The 23,827-nt window shown below is 44.0% G+C and overlaps 4 protein-coding genes across 10 annotated transcripts in view; 2 read left to right on the top strand and 2 right to left on the bottom strand.

Moving 5' to 3' along the window:
• LOC125000814 (gap junction beta-6 protein-like) lies at positions 1-7,033 on the bottom strand. 2 transcript variants are annotated; one of them, XM_047576506.1, is made up of 8 exons: positions 6,906-7,033; positions 3,990-4,062; positions 3,848-3,896; positions 3,059-3,230; positions 1,222-1,374; positions 971-1,119; positions 660-891; positions 1-512 (listed from the first exon to the last, which is right to left on the bottom strand). In XM_047576506.1, the coding sequence occupies exons 4-7, from the start codon at positions 3,227-3,229 to the stop codon at positions 681-683; spliced, it is 684 nt and encodes a 227-aa protein (XP_047432462.1). In that variant the 5' UTR covers position 3,230; positions 3,848-3,896; positions 3,990-4,062; positions 6,906-7,033; the 3' UTR covers positions 1-512; positions 660-680. The 2 variants fall into 2 exon arrangements, with proteins under 2 accessions (XP_047432462.1, XP_047432461.1); XM_047576505.1 differs by having other exon boundaries at positions 685-891.
• On the top strand, positions 5,990-7,639 carry sap18 (Sin3A-associated protein). Its single transcript, XM_047576512.1, has 4 exons — positions 5,990-6,160; positions 6,927-7,036; positions 7,131-7,253; positions 7,327-7,639. The coding sequence occupies exons 1-4, from the start codon at positions 6,089-6,091 to the stop codon at positions 7,481-7,483; spliced, it is 462 nt and encodes a 153-aa protein (XP_047432468.1). The 5' UTR covers positions 5,990-6,088; the 3' UTR covers positions 7,484-7,639.
• A 255-nt stretch (positions 7,640-7,894) lies between these two features.
• On the top strand, positions 7,895-10,726 carry rtraf (RNA transcription, translation and transport factor). The gene is made up of 8 exons (XM_047576507.1): positions 7,895-8,053; positions 8,651-8,775; positions 8,880-8,979; positions 9,248-9,328; positions 9,443-9,531; positions 9,714-9,782; positions 9,894-9,942; positions 10,173-10,726. Exons 1-8 carry the CDS (start codon positions 7,993-7,995, stop codon positions 10,325-10,327), a joined length of 729 nt encoding a protein of 242 aa, XP_047432463.1. The 5' UTR covers positions 7,895-7,992; the 3' UTR covers positions 10,328-10,726.
• Positions 10,727-11,655: 929 nt separating this feature from the next.
• The window catches only part of nid2a (nidogen 2a (osteonidogen)), a 40,777-nt gene continuing 28,605 nt past the window's right edge, over positions 11,656-23,827 (bottom strand). For 2 of the 6 annotated variants that reach the window (XM_047576439.1, XM_047576441.1), the window contains 21 exons: positions 22,417-22,541; positions 20,700-20,805; positions 20,424-20,548; positions 20,225-20,330; positions 19,980-20,113; positions 19,779-19,884; positions 19,543-19,667; positions 19,347-19,452; positions 19,082-19,206; positions 18,886-18,991; positions 18,662-18,795; positions 18,467-18,572; positions 17,405-17,519; positions 17,198-17,298; positions 16,936-17,108; positions 16,721-16,850; positions 16,324-16,495; positions 14,616-14,773; positions 13,345-13,468; positions 13,141-13,253; positions 11,656-11,967 (listed from right to left, as the gene is read on the bottom strand). In XM_047576439.1, coding sequence (XP_047432395.1) covers positions 11,960-11,967; positions 13,141-13,253; positions 13,345-13,468; positions 14,616-14,773; positions 16,324-16,495; positions 16,721-16,850; positions 16,936-17,108; positions 17,198-17,298; positions 17,405-17,519; positions 18,467-18,572; positions 18,662-18,795; positions 18,886-18,991; positions 19,082-19,206; positions 19,347-19,452; positions 19,543-19,667; positions 19,779-19,884; positions 19,980-20,113; positions 20,225-20,330; positions 20,424-20,548; positions 20,700-20,805; positions 22,417-22,541 — 2,498 coding nt within the window. In that variant the 3' untranslated portion in view covers positions 11,656-11,959. Of the gene's footprint in view, positions 11,968-13,140; positions 13,254-13,344; positions 13,469-14,615; positions 14,774-16,323; positions 16,496-16,720; positions 16,851-16,935; positions 17,109-17,197; positions 17,299-17,404; positions 17,520-18,466; positions 18,573-18,661; positions 18,796-18,885; positions 18,992-19,081; positions 19,207-19,346; positions 19,453-19,542; positions 19,668-19,778; positions 19,885-19,979; positions 20,114-20,224; positions 20,331-20,423; positions 20,549-20,699; positions 20,806-22,416; positions 22,542-22,667; positions 22,774-22,863; positions 22,998-23,116; positions 23,223-23,325; positions 23,460-23,827 lie in introns of all 6 variants that reach the window. The other 4 variants (XM_047576436.1, XM_047576437.1, XM_047576440.1 and 1 more) reach the window with 4 other exon arrangements.

Here is a 23,827-nt window from a genome sequence, read left to right as displayed (position 1 = left end):
TCAAAACTAAGATTTATTTGTGGAAGCTAAATGAGAAAATGTAAATCTATTTACATGCAGTGAGATGTTATTCCATCAAAAAAAAAAAAAATACAACTTTTCTATATATAATGTGTGTGCACATAGCTTATAGTAGTAAATATAGTGTATATTTTCCTCATGGCGTTTCTCTAAACTATTATAATTTTATTTAATTTTAAAAACGATCCCATCCCAAAAACATTTAAAAGCACATTTTTTGAGCTGCTGGCATCTTCTCCCCCTCTTAAATCTTTGGGCGTCATAGAAAATGTCAGTTTCCTGCTTGTACCCACGCTACACTACATCATTCACATGCGTCCCGCTTCTAATTGCGCAGCTCTGAAGTGATTCGAGTCTTTGCTGCGACTTCTACATCGTCCGTCCTGCTGCTGCTGCTGCTTCCTCAGGTCGAGACAAGGGACTTGTGGTTCGTCTTATTCCGCGTTTTCTCTCCGCTGGATTTGCCGCGTGATTTCTTCTCCTTCAGACTCCTGTAGGAAGACGGTTCGGGTGATTCATAATACGCAGGCGAAGGACACAAACACATTTATGGCGCTGATGGGAGACTCAAAGACATATAGAATACACATCTAAAAAAATATGGCAATGATTATTAAATGAATTTGTTGATTAATCACCTGACTGAGTGATTAATACCTCTACCTAGTGAGAGCCTTGGCTACGAGATACGCCAGCTCAGCCATGTTCAGGACCATGCAGATGGAAGAGGCCGTGGCCATGAAGACCGTGAAGATGGTTTTCTCTGTGGGCCGGGAGATGAAACAGTCGACCAGGTTAGGACACGGCCACTGGTCGCACTGCACCAGCCGCGGCATCTGGAAGCCGTCGTACACCACGTACAGAGCGTACCTGCAGAGACGGAGACGGATGAGCGCGGAGGAAAACCAGCCAACGTGACGGATAGGAGGTCAGAATGACAGGTTTTTACATGAATCCTCCTTCGAACAGCAGCCTGAACACCAGGCTGAAGGCGTACGTCCACCAGAGGGCGCCGGCTATCGGGAGTCGGCGCTTCTTCAGCGTTTCCAACTCCTCCTCCTGGCCCTTGTTGCTCAGGAAGCTACCGCGGCCAGAACTCTGCAAAAAACGCCGATAAAAGACACAACTAGGAAATATCACAAGGCGTGGCGAGAGGACATCCAGATGCTGTTTGCATTAACAAAATGAAACCGCACACACCTGCAGGAGCCTCCTCTTGTCCATGTGGTTGCGATAGCCCACGTGCATGGCAACCAGGAGAGTTGGCGTGGACACAAAGACGAGCTGGAGACACCAGAGACGGATGTGGGAGACGGGAAAGAACTGATCGTAGCAGACGTTCTCACATCCAGGCTGGAAAAAAAAAAGAAACATAAAACGCGTAAAACACTAAAGTCAGCGATGATCCAGAGAGGTCAAAGGTCAGCTACAGAACAGCAGAGACTGTGTATTCACTATATGAACACTAACTAATTTGGACTTTTTCCACCATATTTCCAAATTCAGAGTCTACTTTCATTGGTTACCATGGCTGCTTGAAGTACAGTACTTGAACAGTGTGACCTTCAGAAGATAAGACATATAAAACAGATCTACACCGTGTATACCAGTGTACTACAGAAAACAATGTGACATTTTTTGAGGGGCGGGGCTTAACTGGAGGCAAAACATCTCAAACACTACAGCCTGTAAATGCTGGTTAGCATATTTCAATGGACTGTTTTGGCAAGAATGGACGAGTAAAGCACATATTTTGGAGAATATATGAATAAAGTCACTCTCTGAGACCGTGAGTGTTATTTTAAAAAATAACCCCTAAACTCTCACTCACTGGATGGACGATTTTGCCAAAGGAGGACACAGTCTGGTCTGTCTTTATCAAGTGAAGCCTCTCCAACAAAGATATTACAAGAAGTAAGTGGAACCACTGTGGAGGGTAATGTAGTAAATGTAACGTCTGCTTGGACACCTCTTGGACACACAACTAATGTTGCGTTATCTGGCAGTTAGCATTAGCGTTAACATGTAACAAGAATCCCTTAAATGATTAACTTAACGTTATTTCAGTCACAACTTAGTCTAACCCAGGATGTTGTCCCGGTTTGAGTCCAGCTCGGGTCTTTCTGGGTAGAGTTCGCATGTTCTCCCTGTGTCTACGTGGGTTTTCTCCGGTTTCCTCCCACCTCCAAAGACATGCCCTTTAGGCTAATTGGTGACTCTAAATTGATCCTCGGTGTGAATGGTTGTTTGTCTCTGTGTTAGCCCTGCGATGGACTGGCGACCTGTCCAGTTTGTACTCGCCTCTCGCCTGATGACAGCTGGGAGAGGGAACCCCGGTGACCATAGTAAGGATAAGCGGCAGTAGAAGATGAGATGAAATGAGGTATGAAGTGTGAGCGCTGTTCTTGATGACTGTCTCACTCCAATCTTTTCTTTTAATTGCCAAAACCAAACCAAAGTCGTCTGCGACGTCAGTCAGTGGCTGGTATGTGATGAAACTTCAAGTTAGTGTTTTTGATTTTTCAGTTTTGGCCCCAGAAAATACAGGAAGACGACATTTTCATGGTTGAAAGTGACAGTGTTCGCCTCCAGCTTCCCTCTGTTTTGCCTCCAGCTAACGTTTTTACGTCACTGTGATGTAGATCATAAAGGGGACTGTACAGTATACCTCAACCGACTTTATATTTCAAACTTGATTATTTCATGTGTGTTGCCACATACACTAAGTTTGTCATAAACTGGCAATAAACTGAACAGATTTAAATGTAGATTTACAACATTAATGCTTGTTGTTTTTTCTAATTAATGCAGGTACAATCGCTAAATGTTACACCAGAAGCTGCAAATTAATCCTACAGTGTAAAAGGACACCTGGTTAAGAGTGACAAAGTGATGCTAACTGCTCATTTTAACCTTGTTTAATCCAACAAAACACACATTCTACCAATATATAAAGATTGTCATGCTTTAAAGAGATCTGAGAAAAGGTTAAATGTAATGTAGCAAACTCTCAAAAAGTTGTGACTGGACGGCCTACCTGCAGCGTGTTACAGGTGAAGTCGGACTGTTCGTCGCCCCAGACGCTCTCTGCAGCGACAACCAGCACCATGACCCGAAAAATGAAGAGCACAGAGAGCCAGACTTTACCCAGGCTGGTGGCGTGACGGTTGGCCCCGACCAGCTGAGCATACAGAGCGGGCCAAGACATCCTGAGGGGAACCGGACGGAGGATTAACAGTCAGAGAAGTTCATTCTGGGATGAGTCTTTTGGATTCCCACTCATTACACGCTACTCGCTCGCCGTCTTCTGGCAACACGTGACAGTGAGACACATTTTTAGACATTTTAGAAGGAAGTCACTGGCCGAAGATGAAAGCGGAGACCGCCATTCAAACAAAAGAGGAGCTTGAAAGAGGATGAGAAGGAATGAAAGTGAGAGGAGGAGGAGGAGAAGGCTCAGCGCCAGCATTCATGTGAACTGATGAACCTCTCTTCCCACTGTGGACTGGACTAAACTGAAACCCACGCTAAAAACACACTGAGCATACTGTACAAACCCACACTGCCACGGTCCTGAGGTTCACCATTCACACACAGCTGTTGATTGATTAATTCATTCATAGATTATTTAAATGAGCTGCTCATCACTGATGAGAATCGGGCTGGATGCTCATGAACACACGAGTCTAAAGTTGGAAAATGCTTTAAAAAATAAAGGAAATGAAAACAAAATATAATAAAAATTTAATTTTACAAACTACTTCCACAATAACTTATTTGTGCTTTAGATTTTTTTTAATTAAAAGGGATAAAAAAGTTTTCTCACCTTGTTTCTGAGGCGTCAGGACGCTTGCAAGAAAATGCTCCACATGGTCCTTTTTGCAGCGGGAAAACAAAACACGTGAGTCACATCAAGCACGTAAAAACACAAATGATCTGAATCAAATGCACTGAACAAAAACACAAACCTGCAGCTCCTGCTTCCTCTGCATGAAATCAAAGATGCGCCTCCGAGGCTGGAGTCAGCCACACGATGGCTTCCTGTGAGGAGTTTCAAAATAAACCCCGACAGAGGCAGAGAAACACATGAAGAACAAATGAGAAAAACAGCTAAAATATGGCCTGGTATAAATATGACATGGGAAAAAAAGTATATGGGCGTCAAACTAATTAATATTTTGATCATCACGTACAAAAACCAAAAAATTACATGCGTGTTAAGTTTTAATGGAATACGATTAAACAGATTTTAATAAATCTTAGCTGAGCCTTAACTGAAGCATTGGTGAAGCCACCAAATACAGGTCCTACATTTCCCAGAATGCACGTCAAATGTTTCATCTTCTCTAATTTCTACCAGTTTCTTTCCACTAAAACTTTGTATCCAGTGTCCAATACTTTGTGCCTAATCCAGTATATTTTGTGTTTTGCACTAATTAGCAGACGTTCTAGTTTTTTTCCAAAGGATGTGACATGTATGGTTTAAATAATTACGCTACACTCACAGTATTAATGTGACAGTCCTAAATTCTGGGGATTCCCAGACCAAGATGTAAGTTTACTATTTGAAATACTGTGATAGGATGTATGGAAATAATCCCCAGGATGGATTATGGAGTATATTTCTGATCCTACATTCAAAGGTAAATACAAGGGGATCCCAAATAACCCAAACATCTGGTGTGCAACATCCACTGAGTCTGGAGCTTGTAGGAGCAGTGTATTGTCAGTGGGCCTGAACAAGTGGGAGCTCTGTGACTGTAACTGGACACAGGTGGACAGTCAGATCCAAACCATCTCTTGGCAGCCGTCGGCCTCCAGGACAGGGCAGCTCTGTGTGCTCCTAACAACTGTGACCGATGAGCTTTCCCCGCTGTTTGTTGATGTGTGGGAGAAAAACCAACTTCCTCCTTTTTACACTGAGGACGCTCACAAAACGGACGTAAACGCTCGTTAATGCAGCTTTAACGTTTTCAGCTTCTATTCATGCATCCAGTGCTTAATTATCATTTGATTACGCTTTTAATTTAGTTTTCATAAATTGCATTAATTTCACGAATTGCAGGCATCACGGTTAGAATCTCTTCTGCACAACATGATACTGCAAAACGAGCAGCCACGGTCTGAGACAGAGGGCGTCAGTGATTCTAATGGAGTCATTAGGAGAATGACAGCAACACTTATTGCTGATGCATATCAATGAATGGGTATCAGTGTCAGGGCCCGACTCAAAGAGCCACTGTTTGATCTTTCGGGGGCCAAAACCGAGAGGAGAAGGCCGGCAGATTGTGTGTCCGCTCTGATGAAGAGGTGGGGGCAGCGGCAGGGAGGGGGTGCGCGCGAAATGAATGAGTGGGGAGAAAGAGGTAAAACAGAGCTGATTGTTACAGTAGCTCCTGGTTCCTGATCGGCCGGCCAGCGGGAGAACAGAGGAGGGCACTGTCAGGGGCGCACGCGTCCACACAAACACGTACTGTACAAGCGCGCACGCGCACTGTATGGCGCTCACATATATGTTTGCAGGAACACCACACGCACACACTCGCCCACGCGCAGTGTAATGAGTGGGGTGGAGCAGCATGTGACTGGATAGCAGGTTTCAGTTCTGTAGGTGGACTTGGCTGACTGGTCCAGGATCAGCCAGCCTGTGCAGCTCTGCAACACATCCATTTTTTAGAATTATAACTACATATACTATAATATGACCTGTTGCAATATTATTTAAGGCTCATATAGCTTTTAAAAAATGAATGAAACTCACACAAACACAATTTAGATGTTAATTGTATATTTTAGCAACAGGATGAGATAAAAAAATATAGAAGAAAAAAAAATAGAAAATACATTGAGTGTAGTTAAAGTATAAAGTATAAAATTATGTCTTTTAGTTTTCCAGAAGGTGGTGGTAAAGCTATCGTCAAATACGCCTACTGTCGTAAAACCCCAAAGAAGAACACCGGAAGCGGACATCGTCACGCTTTCCGTCTCTTTAGTTGCCGCAGCTACAAGGCGAGGAGGCAGAAGCTATCATCCATCTGTATTTTTTTTATATTGCTGAAAAATAACAATGGCCCTGGAATCGCGGGTCACGCAGGAGGAAATAAAGAAGGAACCGGAGAAGCCCATCGACCGGGAAAAGGTAAACACTGAGGATTTTAACCCGGAGCGATCTTTGGCTTGTTTACTGACCAGCTAATCTGGCTCGGCTAGCTCCAAATGCTAATCAGTTTGGTGAAAAGGCGCACGGCCCGACGTATTTTTCGGACTAATTTAAAATAAAGTAAACTGTAACACAGCATTTGTGCTCTATTTGTAAAATTTGCGTAGCTAATAATCAAGTTTTGTAAGACATTTTATAGTTTGTTGCCGTACATGCTGTATTTATGAGACGTGATATGCGTGAATATAGACTCAAACAGCGCATGCGAGATCATAAGATCTAAGACCTTAAACAAAATCGTAGTGTTTCATTACGCATGGAAACAAATTTAGTTTGATATTTGTGCTGTTTTCAACTTACTCTTTGCTGCTTAGTGTTTGTACAGTTTGTCTTTTGCATGCATCAGTTTTAGACCCTTCACAGACAAGTTGGTTGCTTTCAGGAGAGACTTAACAGATTCCTTGTTATTATCTGATACAATTTGATTATGTTGGAAAGTGGGGAAAAAACATCAACGAAGCAAGTTCATTACGTTTGTGACTGTGCTGGTATCTCACTTATGCATAAATAAATATAATTACTGTTAATCAGCTTCAACACCTCAAAATTTGCACAAAAGTTCAAGATTGAATGAATGAATGAATATATTAATATATGATCTACTTATTACATATTCTGAGTTTCACAATTCCTTACATTTTCAAAAGTTTGACATTAATTTTACATTTATTAATCTTTGCTGCAGACTTGCCCCCTTCTGCTGCGAGTATTCACCACCAACAGTGGCCGACATCACAGAATAGACGAATTTGCTCGGGGGAATGTTCCCTCCAGCGAACTGCAAATATACACATGGTAAGATTAAAAGCATGTGCGTCCATGTACAAAAAAAAAAACGTATTGTTGAGGTATTGTTTGATGTTAAGGGGGTCTTTAATGTTGTGTGTAGGATGGATGCTACCCTGAAGGAGCTAACCAGCTTGGTGAAGGAAGTGTATCCAGAGGCCAGGAAAAAGGGGACGCACTTCAGCTTTGCCATAGTCTACCCTGATCCCAGAGGAAAGATGTACAAGTAGGTATCACACTAACCTGATGATTCCAGCACACTGCAGCGTAAATGACACTTACCCTCGCGTCATCTCCAGGTTGAAGGACATCGGCAGCACTGTGTCCGGCAGGAAGGGCGCGGACGACTCCATGACGTTGCAGTCGCAGCGCTTCCAGATCGGGGACTACCTGGACATAGCCATCACGCCACCCAACAGAGCCCCACCCCTCGGCACACGCATGAGGCCTTTCTGAACACGCTCACACACACATACACACACACACACACACACGACGTGCACACACGAGCCTCCACGTCTCTCTGTTCAAGTGTTTTCTTTTACGTCATTTTGGATGGTTTTGCCTCGTTTTATAAAACTTGATGTGTAATAAAGTTGTCGTTTTTCTCAATCTCAGTCTGTGGGAGGATTTATTGAATGTTACATTTTATGTGTGTCCACAATATCATTTTAAAGTGGCTTAGTTGCCCAAAATATAACATTTGCAGGCAAAAATACTATTTAAAACAAACCACAAATTTAGGGATGTACGTAAATGTGCATATTTATCATTTTTACTACTGTGTACTTTAGTTATCGCTGATTTCCAACGCTAAAACATATCAGGAGGATGCGCTGGCTTTTATTTTGATAGAAGAGGAAGTTGTAGGCTGCTGCGGCGCATGCGCAATGCCGCATACTGAGACCTAGGGCGAGTTAGCTATCTGTTAGCAGAAGAAAGGTTCCCACAATAAACACGGCGAAATGTTTCGGAGAAAACTGACCGCTCTTGATTATCACAACCCCAACGATTTTAACTGCACTGGTAAGAAAACTCGAATTCAAGAGCTGTTTAACTAGTTAGTTTGACGTTAAGAAAGGCTAACGTGTCCCAAGTCCTGTCACTGTATGGAGACAACGCGCTGCCAGTATCCATTGGCAAAATAGTAGTTTTTTAGTTCTTCTTGGCTAAGAAGAAAAACAAGTTTGTTGAAAAAACAAATTACGCCGTTTCTAACCACTATATGTTGTACTTTTTTATTCGGCATGGCTAGCTTTATTTTTTACAGACAGTTGAGCAGTTTTCTAGACTGTGAAACGTGTCGCATTTTGCATAATCACAGCTGTGGGTAAAAATGCCTGCTGATGCAACCAAATCACCAGTGTCCTGAAACTAATAGCTACATGATACTTTTATCTTAATTCTAGTTTAGTCATTCACCGAGAGAGGATCTAAAAAATTCTGAGTAGTTTTTAAAGGGTACATATGCGGATAGGTTAGTCTAAGTTGCATGAGGTGGCATTTGTCAAAATAAAGGTACCAAACTTGTGATATAACTTATTTTGGTTTCACATGTTCACAACACAAAAAGCTGCCACTTGAAATGATCACATGTGTCCACTGAACTGTGTTCCTGCTCAGATGAGACTCAGTTCAGGAACTGCATTGTGTGGCTGGAGGACCAGAAGATTCGACACTATAAAATCGAGGACAGGGGCAACCTGAGGAACATCCCCAGCGCAGACTGGCCCAAAGCCTACCAGAAAGTGAGACTGCCGCAGAGACGCCCAGCTGACACGACATATTTAATACTGACAGTGGCTTTGTTTTCTGTGTGAGTTGCGTTTGAGCTTCCTTTACCTTTGTGCAGTACTTGCAGGATCTGAACTGTCCGTTTGGAGTTGAGAAGAGGCAGGAGGCGGTGGACTGGCTACTGGGCCTGGCGGTACGATATGAATATGGAGACAATGGTAAGAAAGCTGCAGCTTGCAGGTAAAAGCATTATTTTGTCACTATATTATGTATCCACAAGATAAAAGTGTTGGGAACCACTTCTATTATGCTGGGTTGTAATGCTGAAGCTGGTCAGCAGATGGAGGCATTGTGAAAAGATAATTATTCAGTAGTTTTGTTATTTTTGGCAGAGAGATTAGTCGACGCTGATAAATCATTCGTGCAGGCAAGCGTGTTTATAGGTTTGCACGTGTCTTACATCTGGTGTATTTCATGCGTCCTCAGTGGATAAGTATAAGAACTGCCAGCCGCTGGCCGCCTCCAGTAACAGCGATAAAGCAGTGGACCCTCTTGTCAACCTTGACAGTAAGTAGGACCTTACGTAAGAACCTCTTCTTTCATCTCTTCTTCATTGATGATTTTCCAGATAAAAGGTGAAGTTGTGATTTTACTGTGTTTTTTTTTTGTTTGTTTTTTTAGGCAGTTCTCCAGATTTCAAAGCAGGAGTTACAGCTCTGGCCAACATCCTCAAGATACAACGACACGACGACTACCTGGTTATGCTCAAGGTGAGAGTGCTGGATGCGTTTGTCCAGATCCTCTTTGCATCCACATTTATCATCGGCAATGTTTGTCAGTAATAATTTGTGTTTCCAGCTTCTGCTTCACAACAAAAGCCACACACTCTCAAGGATTATAACTTTTTTAGTAGCAACATGCTAATCTGTGTGTTTTCATGTGGATACCTCAGGCTATTCGTATTCTGATCCAGGACAGACTCTCTCCAGAAGCCATCACTAGAGCCAACCAGAATAGAGAGGTATGCACGAAGAAATATACTTCTGGATTGGGTTGTTCTCTCCAGCTGTGATGATAACGTCTCTTGGTTGAGCTTCAAGCTCAGTCGTGTATATTTTCCTTGTCTCTTCAGGGTATCCCAGTAGCTTTGGATAAGCACATCTTGGGCTTCGACACTGGAGGTGAGTGCGACTTTTTCAGACATCTCGCCGTACAAAGACAGTAACAGGAAGGACAAACTGATGTGTGTTTGGATTTTTTTCTGACATGAGGCGGGTTTGTCAGTGCACGGACGGACGTCCTCTGCGGTCAGAGATTTCCTCGGGTTCTGTGGCCGCGGAGCGGCGTCGACACATGCAACCAATAAAAGCTCGTCGTCAGCGAGGGGAAAGTAAAATAAATGTCTCCACAGATGCCACTCTCAACGAAGCGGCCCAGATCCTGCGCCTGCTGCACATCGAGGAGCTGAGGGAGCTGCAGACCAAGATCAACGAGGCCATCGTGGCCGTTCAGGCCATCATCGCCGACCCCAAGACGGACCACAGGCTGGGCAAGGTCGGCAGATGAGAGGAAGAAGAGGGGAACGCCGGAGGAAGTGAAGGAGCGAACTGACTGAACCACAGGAGTTTTCAACTCTTCAGCTTTTTGTTGTTGTTTGAGTGGACTTACAACACGTTTTTTTTTTTTTCCCCGTTGTTGCAATACTGACGTTCATTTTTTGTACGGCGGCGCAGATAAGTTGATGAAACTCCATTAGCATTTGAATCAGTGCGTTTTTTTTCAGAGACTGAGGTTGAACCTTCTGATAATGTTCCAGCATCTCTCCTCCTGAAATACTCAAACTGAAGATTATATTTGTTTCTGTTGTTTCGAGGGAGGGTGTTTTCTTTTGGCAGATTCTAGTTATCTTGAAGTGGTTTACATGGAGGCTGTGTGGGGAAAATATATAAATACAGCTCAACAGTCCTTATGTGGTGTTTGGTGACAATTTTTTTTTTTGAAACCTTGAAAAAACGGTACCAAATCACATTTTATCCTACCCTCCATTTGTCTCCTACTGCGCACACGGCAGTAATCTGAATTATATAAACGATATAACGCGGGTTTAGAAGACTGTCATCCAACATAATATGCTGATTTAAATTTCTAATTAGGTACTGAATTAACTTGATGAACCATAAAAAACAACAACTTAGAAATGGGCACTTACTTATACTTGGCAGGTGGTCGCTATGTTGTTAGCTTTGTTATTAGCACACCGCCTGAAGGAGTCTGCAGTGGACGCTAATTGGTTCACACCTCTTATCGCGTAAATTCCCAAATATCGCGAGAATCCAGTCACCAACCGACAATAACCATAAACTAAAAATAAATGTCGCAAACCTTTAATAATCAACCGTCGCTTACTTGTAAATTGTCTTAAGTTGGTTTTGTTAAAGTTTGTCATTTTTTCTTATTTTTAATTAAAGTTAGATGAGAAGCTTGATACCTCTGCGCGCTAAATATGCTAACAATTAGCTTATTTGCTCGACTGAAAGCAGGGGGAAACGGTTAGCCTAGCTACATGCTCATAGCTAGTAGCAACTGTCCGTTGAAAACCATAAAATGTTAATACATTTTAGTTTTGTTAGGTAAAGATCAAACTGAAATGACCATTTTAGAGGTGCTGGACAGGACAGCGAGAGTTGAGATTGCCCCTGTTTACACCATTTCTGCTAATAAGCTAACTGAAGGACTATTAGCCATTTTCTTATCTAACTCAAGAATTTCAGACTTGATTTTAAATCAAAGTGAAACCTGATGCATAGTTTTACAATATTTCAGCTAAAAGCTTTGTGTCATTCTTGATTGACTTAAAAGAACGGCAAAAAAAAAAAGAAACTTCTACACTCAGATATGTTTTAAAAATCTTATTTCATTGCTTTAATTGATAGAAAAACAACTCACAAAATACAAAAATACAATAGAAAACAAACAAAAAAAATGAGGTATAAAACAAATTTACAAAACTTTACTTTGGGTTATATCTTTGAGGTGGGATAATGGGGTTGGGGTGGGTGGAGGGGTTGTAAATTTGCTGATGATCTCGGCTTCTCGGGAAGCTGTCCATGCTTCTGCAGGAGAGGGTGGTTCTGCCCTCTGCTCAGGAATCGCCCCAGAACTTTAGCACCAAAGGACCCCATGGCTGCCGGTCCGTCGTTAGTGGCCTTTGACACAAGACAAAATGATAACACATCTAATATACCAGTGGAAGTACTTCCTTTCCTCTCTAGGTTTAAAGAAACAGGTGGAAATCAGAAGGTCTGAGTTTCTCTTCCTGTGTGAACAAGATGAAAGCCTTAGTGCTGCCGTTGGCCTAATGACAGAACAAACAGACCCTCCATCCGAAGCCCTACACTTACGAAAAACGACTAAGAATTAACACCGTAAGGAACATGTGTGTGTTCATGTACAATAACAGCCTTTAAGCCTCTTCCAACAAGCTCCCAAAACTCTTAACAAGAGTGTATTAGAGCTGTCATCATGGTCCGAATTACACCGCGCGTCCTCATCTTTGAAGCAAGCGGCTGTTTTCTAGTTGAAGTCGTTACAGCACGCGGCTTTTACGGCAGCGCACGCGAGTGGCTAGTGTCATCCCTCCACGGAACCACTGTAAGAATCAGATGGATTTTGCAGATGTGTGCAGCTTTGACAATGCCATCTACCAAGGTGCTACTTTTAGGATTATCCCGTGTTTAGCCAGCTACTTTCAAGTACTTTCAAGACGGGACTTGAAGCCATCTGCAGACGTCAACACATCAAACATGACGCACGTAAAAAGGCAGGCAGAGGGTCGCACACAGCTGTTAAATCATTGTCCGGTAACAAGTAGAGGGTCTCAGATAGCTGTGTAATCACTGCTCTTGTCTATTCCTTGAGTGTATGTGAAGGCACCACATACGTATAGCTATAGGTGTAGAGTAGTGGGCCTAAGCCAGCTGTGTGATGACTGTTTTCTGGTTGTGAGGCGATGAAATACTCCAGACAACAAAGGTTGCATTTACTCGCACATAAATACAAACCGGTGCCTGTTGTCGCTCTTAAAGTGAATTTTCTTAAATATTTTTGCACACTACTCCAGTGATTGTGTGTTGCGTCCTGTCCCACTTGTGTTCTGTACATGACACTGCTAAGCCTGAGTGGAGATTTGACTTGAATGCAGCCTTTCCTGTGTGGGTTTAACGTCCATCTCGGTGTAGACGCAGCCTTCGGGGGTTAAGGTGAAATCTTAAGAGTTGATGTGATGACAAACCAATGAGCTCAGTGTCTGCGACACACCTTGAAGTCAGACTGTGACAGCCATAGTGTGTTTTGTTGCTTAGGTAATGCATGGATCTCACCTGCTAGACAGTGGGTGGTTGCTATGGCGATGCCGTACAGGTGAGAGCGCTGGTCAGGCAGGTATTCGTCGGTGAGCTGACTGTTGGCTTTGCTAACTGCGATCACGCCGTCCCTGTGGGCGCAAAAGGCAGCGAGAAACGGTGATCAGATGAAGAAGAAGGCAGCATCCGAACACTTTCATCACTTCAGAAACAAACAGCTACCTCCTCCAGTCGGTGTAGTAGAAGTGGTTCCTGTAGTAGACCATGCTGAATGGGTAGTTGAGGCCGGGGTGGATCACTCGTCGCCCCGAGCCATCCGGAGATATACACTCTAAACGCTTCGTACCTAGCACACGGAGGGAAAGAAGATGGATCATTATTATCTCAAGATTATTAGTGACATTTTCACTTTGAATACTTGATAATGAAAATAACATAAAGAGTTAGATGTCTAGATGTTTATTTTCAATGAAAAGCTTTGGGAATTATCCCATTAAACAGCAAATTATAGTGGTTTTATATGTTTTTCTTAAAAACTAGACCATAGGTCCTCAACGTGGGGTACGCAACCCCTAGGTGTCCACAGAGGTACTGCAGGGAGGGTTGCAAAATGTTTGGTTGATTAGACATTTAGACATACATAAAAATATATTCCCCTTCAAACACCCTACTACAGCACATGTTTGAAATGGAAATATGAATATCTGAACCTGTGTATGTAAAATTCTAATAATAATGTATATTTATAAATAGCCGAGTTTAATATAGAACACATATAGTAGGCGGGGGGTCCCTACTTAATCTCTCCATCAGTTTGGGGTCCTTGGCCTGAGAAAAGGTTGAAGACCCCTGAACTAGACAAATGTTAACATTATTGCTAGGTCATTTATATACAGCAGGGGTCTTAACTAACGTTTGTGTAGTTCCGGAGTAGGGACCCCCTACCTACTATATGTGTTCTATATTAAACTCAGCTATTGATAAATACACACTATTATTATCATTTTGCAGTCAATATTAAGGTGTTCAAATAATACACAGGTTCAAATCTTATTTTTTTTATTTGAAACATTAGGGTGTTTGAGGGGGAAAATTTAAAAAAAATATATACATGTATAAAAAATGTCTAATCAACCAAAGATTTTGCGGTACCTCCGCGGACCCTCTAGGGGTTGCAGACCCCCTGTTGAAGACCTATGATATACAGTATAATGTTTGGACAAAGCCAGGTTAGCCAGTCTTTACACTAAACTAAGCTAAGCTAAGCTAATTGACGTTAAATTCTAGCGCTTTTTTAAGCAAATATGAATACAACTGCGACAGTTTTTGTCAATCATGAAGAGACGGTGGAAGTCCAAGTTTTAACTGAGGATCAGAGCGTCATAGTCTGGTCCGAGAGACAAAACCCAGTGATTAAATTTACACACTTCCTCTTAATCTCACGGCTAAATCAAACTAAAACAGACTTACAGAACAGTAAAAGTCAAGGTTACCTGCATCAGCCCAGCAGACTTGTCCGGTAGAAGAGTCGTACGTCAGAGCGTTTGGCAGCCCGATCCCATCAGACACCACCACCCTGCGGTTCCGACCATCCACCGATGAACACTCAATCTTAGGAGCCTCTCGGTTCCAGTCTGTCCAGTACAGAGTCCTGCACAACAAAAGGCAAAAGGACACATTACACTTGTAATTCTGCAAATGACAACGTCTTTCAGGCTGAATTTGATGACTTGTTTTCGTAGGTTTTGTTTTGCAGCTGATGACTGGAATCTGGTGACATAAGGAGACGAGGGAAACCACACACAGGCGGGCACATGAGTGTATAAGAGCCAGGCCTCGAGGGACCAGCTGCCTCATGCTGATGAGGTCACGGTCAGGTTATCCAGAGCAACGTGGCCACCTTTCACCTCTGCTCCCTCCCCGTGTGTATTTTGAGTCACGTTTCATCCGTGTACGTGAGAAAATGTGGAGCGAAAACCAAAGCTCATGCAAATAAGACTCATTCACATCATTTCAAAGCAAATTTTCTGGATGCAGCTATTTTATTTTTATTTTTTGACCGTGCTGCTCATGACGTTGCGCTGCTTTTCATCTGTAGATGATGGTGTACATGTGAGCGGCCCCCTGGGAACCACAGGTAATACACACCACATGAGCAATCAGCTCACACACACACACACATAGCGCGTTGAACGTGCTGCAGCAGATGTTTGCGTACGAGACGTTCGTGCTTTTATAATAATGTGTGTGCGTGCGCAAAAATTTCTGCCTTTCGCCGTGTGCGGTTATGTCTCTGTGTAAAGGGAACATGTGCGGCCCCTGAAATCACAGAGCACATGCTTAATCATAAGTGAACCCCTCTGAAGCGGTGATTACCTTTAGGACTTGGCACACAAACCTGGCCTCGAGTCAGAGGAATAAACTTTGAGCCGTCAAACCAATAACGCGAAACAAACATTTGAGGTTTTATGATTTGGGTTGTTGCTGCTAGGTTTAATTATTTGTATCAGACTACACAACTGTTGATTATGTGATTAGTTGCAAAGACGAAAAGCAGATGTTATTCCTGGAGAGCTGACCGGCGAAGGCTTTCACCGCATGACTGTCCAGGATTAATGGCGACACTAAATCCACTGCAATTTTCTTGGCTCTGTTTCGTGCAGTGCCCGCAGAGAAAGCGCAAAAAAAACAAAAAAATTAAAACGATCAAACGTGCGTTGCATAAGGGACACTCCACCCTTAAACCCAGTTGCCCACCTTACAATTGCATCTCTCACAGTGATGAGGTCATGTTTAAGTCTCAAGCCGAGAAAAACTAGACTCAACAAGTCTGCAGGCTGCCAAATAGCTCTAAAACATCATTTCCACTGTACTAATGAGTTTGGTACGGGCCTTGTTGACTCATGGCCTGTCTGAGAGCTTTTATTTCATGGTCGTGGCAGGGGACTGAAAGCCATCTGTGCTCTCCCCCTGGATGCAGCGAGGACTCTTTCTGACACATGGATGCTACACTCGATCCGGAGTGTGTGGGCGCCTGTTTGTTTCTTGCTCGGGGTGGGGTGGGGTGGACGGGGAGTTGGGATTCGTACGTGTTTGCAAATCCAGACTAAACCATCCCGAGCGATTTCTAAGGGGCGTGTTAAACAGCTTCCCCCAAAACTTTAAATAAACCGGACAAACAGTTATTTTTTTTTTTTTTACCCCGTGGAGGAAACCACGATGATGGCGCGGGGGTTGACCAGGTCTGTGTCGAACAGGGTCTTCCTCCCGCTGCCGTCCAGGTTGGCGCTTTCGATGAGGTCGGGGTTCGAGTCCACCCAGAACATCAGCCTACGTTCGACGTCGATGGCCAAACCCTCTGGACTAACAAGATCTACAGGGACACCAAACAGGAAAGTGATTAAGAAAGAGATTATGTGTTCTAAAATAAACTTATATCAAAGGTCTTCAACCCCTAGGGGTTAGTAGAGGTACTGCAGGGGGGGTCGCAAAATCTTTGGTTGATTAGACATTTTTTATACATTTTATTTTCCCCCACAGATTTAAATTTCTTTAAATACACATTAGCATGAATCTAACATATTTTCGTAGTGCTTACTTGTGTTAACGATGATCTTAGGCTCGGCTCCAGGTGCCATTGATGCTCTGCTGATTGTTCTTGCAGACAAATCTGTCCAGTAGACTTGGTTCTCTTTGCAGTCAAAGGCCATACCGACGACTATGGATCCCTGGATGAAACACACGTGGATGTAAACGCGCACACACATAAAGAGACGCATTAACTGGAAAAAAAAAAGTGCATTCATCCCTTACATGCAGAGTCAGTAGCGTTTTGGATCGGCTCGCGTCGAATCTGGTCCCGTTCAGAGGCAGCGCTCCTATCTTCTGTCCCTGAGCGTACAGCAGAGTGACGTCAGTGTTCGGGGGCGGGGTCACAGTCGGGCTCGGCAACGGGCGCACGGTGGGAGGGGCCACTGTGGAGATGCCTGAGGAGAAGATCGGTTGAAAGTTGGACGTGAGGCCTCGGTTTGGCCAAACGGACAAAAAAATAAATAAATAAATAAAAAATACTTACAAGCAGGTTTGACGACGTCGTGCGAACGAGTGCCAGGAACCTCCCGTCCGTCCTGGTCCACGCACCAACAATAAGTGGTCTCCCCGTAACACTGGACTGGGCTGAGAAGACACATGGGTTAGGGTGAGTATACTACAAAAGAAGTATGAGTATATGAGTATACTGTAAAAAGAATGATTTCTGTGTGTGTTTCTTTGCGTTGCGTACCTGAATTCCCCGTCGTCTTCACACTGAGGCACGTAGTTCTGTGGTTCTGGTTGTCCGCCGTAGTGCTCAATCAAACTGGCCCTCCATCGCTCACAGACGCTCTCAGGACGCTCGTCTGGAGTCACCGGGATTGAGGGCGAAAGGAATCACTTTTAAACTATCCAGTTAGCGTTCACCTTTATCTCTTTTGTTCTATTCTATCCAGCTCGCTGCGTGTATATGGCAGCGATAGCCGGAGCGCTTGATTAATGGCGCGGGGTCGCCCCGTGTTTAAAGGAGAACACATACACACATCTTCCGTTTGTCAAAACTGTTTACCAAGTTAAAATCCCTTTAATAACTCACTTCATTGGGGAGCTATAAAACTAAACCTGAAACCACTTTAGGCTTCCGCTAATGTTTATACTGGCCTCTTTCTATAAATTTGTGAGCCTCGACACTTTCTAGAGAGAGATATCCGAGCGTAAACTTGGATTCGGCTTTTCATCAGATTGGCAGCTCTTCCGCTCAGTCAGCATGTTTCGCAGTGACTTATATCCCTTCACATGAATCCAGACAAACTTCTAACACAAGAGTCCGACGTGGGTATTTGATGCCTGCCGCAGCTACAAGCATCTCGTTAACACAACAAAGTGTGCATTCATGGGTGATGCTGTTTGTCTTGGCCGCATCTGCAGGGGGGATGTAACACCGCGTTGTCGCTCTGCTTCGTCCGGCACAGTGTTCTTGTTTTGGTTCGGTTGCCGGGCAACAGCGAGCAGGTCCTCTTGCCACAAAATGACCACTTGAAATGTTTGTATGTCATAAACGGAATTTATAGCGAGGGCTGAATTTATGGAGCTGCCTCTGAGTACGTTCCAAGTATGGGAGGGTGACAGATGGCTGTTTAAAAAGTCGACTGATGCCAAATAGACATCAATTGTTAAATGTTTGCCACTTTCATATGAGTGTGAATGTAAAGTTTATAGACGTGCCTTCTTGTTCCAAAGCACTTGCGCAAGTGTACTTTAATTTGCAGCCAAATCCGATCTCACTCTTGGCAAGAAATCAACGCAGTCTCACCTGGTGTATTACAATCTACACGTGTTGCACCAGGTGGAGTCCTGGTTCCTGGTCTCTCATCTCCGCTACTGTCCACACACCAGCAATGCCCAGTGGAGCCGTGACACTGAAACACAATAAATGCAATGTAATCGAATTTAAATATGCAGAAAACACTTGAGGAAGAAACTGCATCTGCACGCAAGAAAAGCAAACCTGTTGAGGCAGGTACTGTCCTGCTGCGTCACACTGTGGAACAAATGCTCCAATTACAGGATATCCCTCTGGACTGGTGGTCCGTACACCGTCTCTGTGGTGCTCACAGTGAGTTTTAGGACGCTCTTGTTCATCTACAGGACAAAAATAAAGATTGGAAGTATGAGTGCTGCTCAATAAACGTGTGACCAAGAACTAGGGCCGTCTCTAAACATCAGTCTCACCTGGTCTATCACAGTCTACACGTGTTGTACCAGGTGGAGTCCTGGTTCCTGGTCTCTCCTCTCCTCTATCGTCCACACACCAACAATGTCCAGTGGAGCCATGACACTAGAATATTTATAACATTTACATTAACAACCATAATTTAAGCGATATGTGCAGAAAATATAATTTAAAACCAAATTACATCGATCATACCTGTCTGGATATGTACTGTCCAGCCTCATCACACTGAGGTACATAGGCTCCTGCTATAGGATTTCCATCTGGACTGGTGGTCTGGACACTGTCTCTCCGCTGCTCACAGTGAGTTTTAGGACGCTCTGGTTCACGTGAAGATAACAAAAATATTTAGAGATTAAACAGTTAAGGCAGTAGTAAAAGTGCATGACCATGACATTTTATTTTCAAAGGAAACATGACAAACACAGGAGACAACACTGAGAAACATCTTTCTCCTCACCTGGTCTATCACAGTCTACACGTGTTGCACCAGGTGGAGTCCTGGTTCCTGGTCTCTCATCTCCTCTATTGTCCACACACCAACAATGTCCAGTGGAGCCATGACACTAGAACATTTATAACAACTATATTAACAACCATAACTCAATTTGTATGTGCAAAAAATCTAATTTAAAACCAAATTACATTGATCATACCTGTCTGGATATGTACTGTCCAGCTGCATCACACTGAGGTACATAGGCTCCTGCTATAGGATATCCCTCTGGACTGGTGGTCTGGACACTGTCTCTGTGCTGCTCACAGTGAGTTTTAGGACGCTCTGGTTCACGTGAAGATAACAAGAATATTTAGAGATTAAACAGTAAAGACCGTTGCAAAAGGAAACATGACAAACACACGAGACAACACTGAGAAAGACCTTTCTCCCCACCTGGTCTATCACAGTCTACACGTGTTGCACCAGGTGGAGTCCTGGTTCCTGGTCTCTCTTCTCCTCTATTGTCCACACACCAACAATGTCCAGTGGAGCCATGACACTAGAACATTTATAACATCTATATTAACAACCGATTGATAATTTAAGCAATATGTGCAGAAAATCTAATTTAAAACCAAATTACATTGATCATACCTGTCTGGATATGTACTGTCCAGCTGCATCACACTGAGGTACATAGGCTCCTGCTATAGGATATCCCTCTGGACTGGTGGTCTGGACACTGTCTCTCCGCTGCTCACAGTGAGTTTTAGGACGCTCTGGTTCATCTGAGAATTGCAGAAATATTTCAAAATAAGAGAATAAAGATCGCAGTTGATGCAAAAGGATTTCAGGATAAACCACGACCTTGACATTTAACTTAAAAGAAGCATCCTCACCTGGTCTGTCGCAGTCTTTAGGTTGTGTACCGGGTGGAGTCCTGGTTCCTGGTCTCTCTTGTCCAGTCCTGTCCACACACCAACAATATCCAGTGGAGCCATGACACTACAAAATAGATGTTAGTACGACAGCTGTGATCAGGAACAGTTACTCAAAGTGGTTTAAAATAGTGAAATAAATGTGTGACCAGATGCTGACCTGCAGTGATATGTACTGTCCACTGTCATCACACTGAGGAACATAGACTCCTGGTCTAGGATATCCCTCTGGACTGGTGGTCTCGACACTGTCTCTCCGGTGCTCACAGTGAGTTTTAGGACGCTCTGGATCACATGAAGATAACAGCAATATTTAGAGATTAAACAGTAATAAAGATGGTACTACAAAGATATCCCAGAATGAACACATTTGATCCTCACTAGCCTCTATCATGACCATGACATTTTATTTTGAAGGAAACATCTTTCTCCTCACCTGGTCTATCACAGTCTATACGTGTTGCACCAGGTGGAGTCCTGGTTCCTGGTCTCTCTTCTCCTCTATTGTCCACACACCAACAATGTCCAGTGGAGCCATGACACTAGAATATGTACAACAACTGTATTAACAACTATAACAATTGAATATGTACATGTAGTTGGGTGAGGCTATGGAGGAAGACTATCAATTGGCTCCAAAAATGTTGTGGCAAACCGCCTAGTGCCTCAGGGGGGGCAGGCGGCAACTCATCCACACTGTTTTTGGTGGGGACAAGGAGACACCCCCTGGGGATATTGTCCAGCTCCTCAATCCCACCAACATGTATTCCATGGGGAAAACAGAGCCAGAGGGCATGGGGTTGGATTGTCCAATCACCAGGAATTGCGTTGACATTGGGGGCAGCGCCTTTGGAGTGGCAGACTGAGTTGGTGGCCCCCATCTTTAAGAAAGGGGACCAGAGGGTGTGTTCCAACTATAGGGGGATCACACTCCTCAGCCTCCCTGGGAAAGGGTACGCTAGGGTGCAAGAGGGTCTGATTGATAGTTAAACCTCAGATAGAAGAGGAACAATGCAGTTTTGGCCCACCCACCTCTTTACTCTCGCTAGGGTGCTGGAGGGGAAATGGGAGTTTGCCCAACCAGTCCACGTATCTTTTGTGGATTTGGACAATGCCTTTGACCGTGTCCCCAGGGGCGGGCATCCTGCGCGGGGTGCTCCGGGAGTATGGTGTGGATGGCCCCTTGCTAAGGGCCATTCTGTCCCTGTGCCAAAGGAGTGCGAGTTTGGTCCGTGTATCCGGTTGTAAATCGGACCCGTTCCTGTAGAGGGTTGGGCTCTATTAGGGCTGCCCTTTGTCACCGGTTCTGTTCAGAACTTCTATGGACAGAATTTCAAGGTGTAGCCGGGTGGTGGAAGGTGTCGAGTTCGGTGGTTGGAGGATCTCAATCTGCTTTTTGCGGATGATGTTGTCCTCTTAGTTTTACCGAACTAAGACCTCCACCACGTACTAGGGCGATTTGCAACCGAGTGTGAAGCCGCTGGCATGAGGATCAACACCTTCAAGTACTCGGAAAATGGTGCATTGCCCACTTCGGGTCGGGAAGGAGGTCCTGCCTCAAGTGGAGGAGTTCAAGTATCTCAGGATCTATAGGATAGTGGGAGATCGACAGATTGATTGGAGACGAGTCTGCAGTGATGCGGGCCCTTAACCGGTCTGTCGTGGTGAAGAGAGAACTAAGCCAGAAGCCGAAGCTTTCAATTTATTGGTTGATCTACGTTCCAACCCTCACCTATGGTCATGGACTTTGGGTAATGACCGAAAGACGAAGACTGCGGATACAAGCGGTCGAAATGAGTTTCGTTCACAGGGTGGCTCGGGCTCAGCCTTAGAGATAAGGTTAGGAGCTCGGACACACAGGGAAGCTCAGACTAGAACTGCCGCTCTTCCACGTCGAGAGGAGTCAGTTGAGCTGGTTCAGGCACCTGGTGAGGATGTCTCCCAGGTGCCTCCTGTTAGAAAGTGATCCGGGCACATAACACCAGAAGGAGGCCCTGGGGTCCAAGACACGATGCAGGGACTATATCTCCCATATGGCCTGGCCTCCAGAGGAGCTGCTGGAAGCGAGGAGAGGGCCGTCTGGACCTCCCTCCCGTGACCTGGACCCGGATAAGCGGATGACAAGGATGACAACGACTAAATTACAATCATACCTGTTTTGATATGTACTGTCCAGCTGCATCACACTGAGGTACATAGACTCCTGCTATAGGATTTCCCTCTGGACTGGTGGTCTGGACACTGTCTCTCTGCTGCTCACAGTGAGTTTTAGGACGCTCTGGATCATGTGAAGATAACAAAAATATTTAGAGATTAAACAGTAAAGAGCATGACCATGACATTTTATTTTAAAGGAAACATGACAAACACACGAGACAACACTGAGGAAGACCTTTCTCCTCACCTGGTCTGTCACAGTCTACACGTGTTGCACCAGGTGGAGTCCTGGTTCCTGGTCTCTCATCTCCTCTATTGTCCACACACCAACAATGTCCAGTGGAGCCATGACACTAGAACATTTATAACATCTATATTAACAACCATAATTTAAGCGATATGTGCAGAAAATATAATTTAAAACCAAATTACATCGATCATACCTGTCTTGATATGTACTGTCCAGCTGCATCACACTGAGGAACATAGGCTCCTACTATAGGATTTCCGTCTGGACTGGTGGTCTGGACACTGTCTCTGTGCTGCTCACAGTGAGTTTTAGGACGCTTTGGTTCATCTGAGGATTGCAGAAATATTTCAAAATAAGAGAAAAAATATCATAGACCATAATTAATGCAAAATGATTTCAGAATAAACCATGAGATTGACATCTAATTTTAAAAGAAGCATCCTCACCTGGTCTGTCACAGTCTTTAGGTTGTGTACCGGGTGGAGTCCTGGTTCCTGGTCTCTCTTGTCCAGTCCTGTCCACACACCAACAATATCCAGTGGAGCCATGACACTACAAACAATAACGAAACACAATATCAAGTAGATATTAGGACAACAATTCCATTCAGGTGCAGGTTAGCCGAGCAGTTTAAAACAGTGAGACAGATGCTGACCTGCAGTGATGTGTACTGTCCACTGTCATCACACTGAGGTACAAAGACTCCAAGTATAGGATTTCCCTCTGGACTGGTGGTCTTTACACTGTCTCTGTACTGCTCACAGTGAGTTTTAGGACGTGGAGGTTCAACTGGGCAAACAAGAAAAACACAATTTATCAGAAAATGTAGGAACTTTAGCTTTTGAGGTTCATGGTACTGGAATATTCTTCTTTTCCAGGTTGTCTTATACCGTTTAGAAGAGTCCCACTTTTAAAGTTGTGCAGGCAAGCCTCCACCCTGTTTCCTTAATACACAACTATTTATACCTCCGCTATTTTTGCTGCTACTGGTTTTGTGTAAGCATTGCTTCTGTCCGAACAGCTCATTCAGAAAGCTGCTGCCCAGTGTTTGCTTTATGCCAGAGATTATTTACTCTTTAAACTGAGCCAAGACCTGCCTGTTGTATTTGAGTTCTTACAAGTTTAGGAGCAGCCCTGGTCAGTTAGCAACAACATCC

The sequence above is a fragment of the Mugil cephalus genome, chromosome 23 (genome assembly GCF_022458985.1).
Source record: "Mugil cephalus isolate CIBA_MC_2020 chromosome 23, CIBA_Mcephalus_1.1, whole genome shotgun sequence".
NCBI lineage: Eukaryota > Metazoa > Chordata > Actinopteri > Mugiliformes > Mugilidae > Mugil > Mugil cephalus.
This window is presented reverse-complemented; position numbering and strand designations above follow the sequence as displayed.

What these genes read in the sequence shown, in the direction of transcription:
- LOC125000814 (XM_047576505.1), bottom strand. Translation starts at nt 3,229, where the DNA reads ATGTCTTGGCCCGCTCTGTATGCTCAGCTGGTCGGGGCCAACCGTCAC. An exon ending in TCACCTGTAACACGCTGCAG is followed by an intron (nt 1,375 to 3,058) that starts GTAGGCCGTCCA and finishes TTTTTTTTCCAG; the next exon opens with CCTGGATGTGAGAACGTCTG. An exon ending in ACAAGAGGAGGCTCCTGCAG is followed by an intron (nt 1,120 to 1,221) that starts GTGTGTGCGGTT and finishes CGTTTTTTGCAG; the next exon opens with AGTTCTGGCCGCGGTAGCTT.
- sap18 (XM_047576512.1), top strand. Translation starts at nt 6,089, where the DNA reads ATGGCCCTGGAATCGCGGGTCACGCAGGAGGAAATAAAGAAGGAACCG. An exon ending in AGCCCATCGACCGGGAAAAG is followed by an intron (nt 6,161 to 6,926) that starts GTAAACACTGAG and finishes TCTTTGCTGCAG; the next exon opens with ACTTGCCCCCTTCTGCTGCG. An exon ending in CCCAGAGGAAAGATGTACAA is followed by an intron (nt 7,254 to 7,326) that starts GTAGGTATCACA and finishes CGTCATCTCCAG; the next exon opens with GTTGAAGGACATCGGCAGCA.
- rtraf (XM_047576507.1), top strand. Translation starts at nt 7,993, where the DNA reads ATGTTTCGGAGAAAACTGACCGCTCTTGATTATCACAACCCCAACGAT. An exon ending in CCCTCTTGTCAACCTTGACA is followed by an intron (nt 9,329 to 9,442) that starts GTAAGTAGGACC and finishes TTGTTTTTTTAG; the next exon opens with GCAGTTCTCCAGATTTCAAA. An exon ending in GAGCCAACCAGAATAGAGAG is followed by an intron (nt 9,783 to 9,893) that starts GTATGCACGAAG and finishes TTGTCTCTTCAG; the next exon opens with GGTATCCCAGTAGCTTTGGA.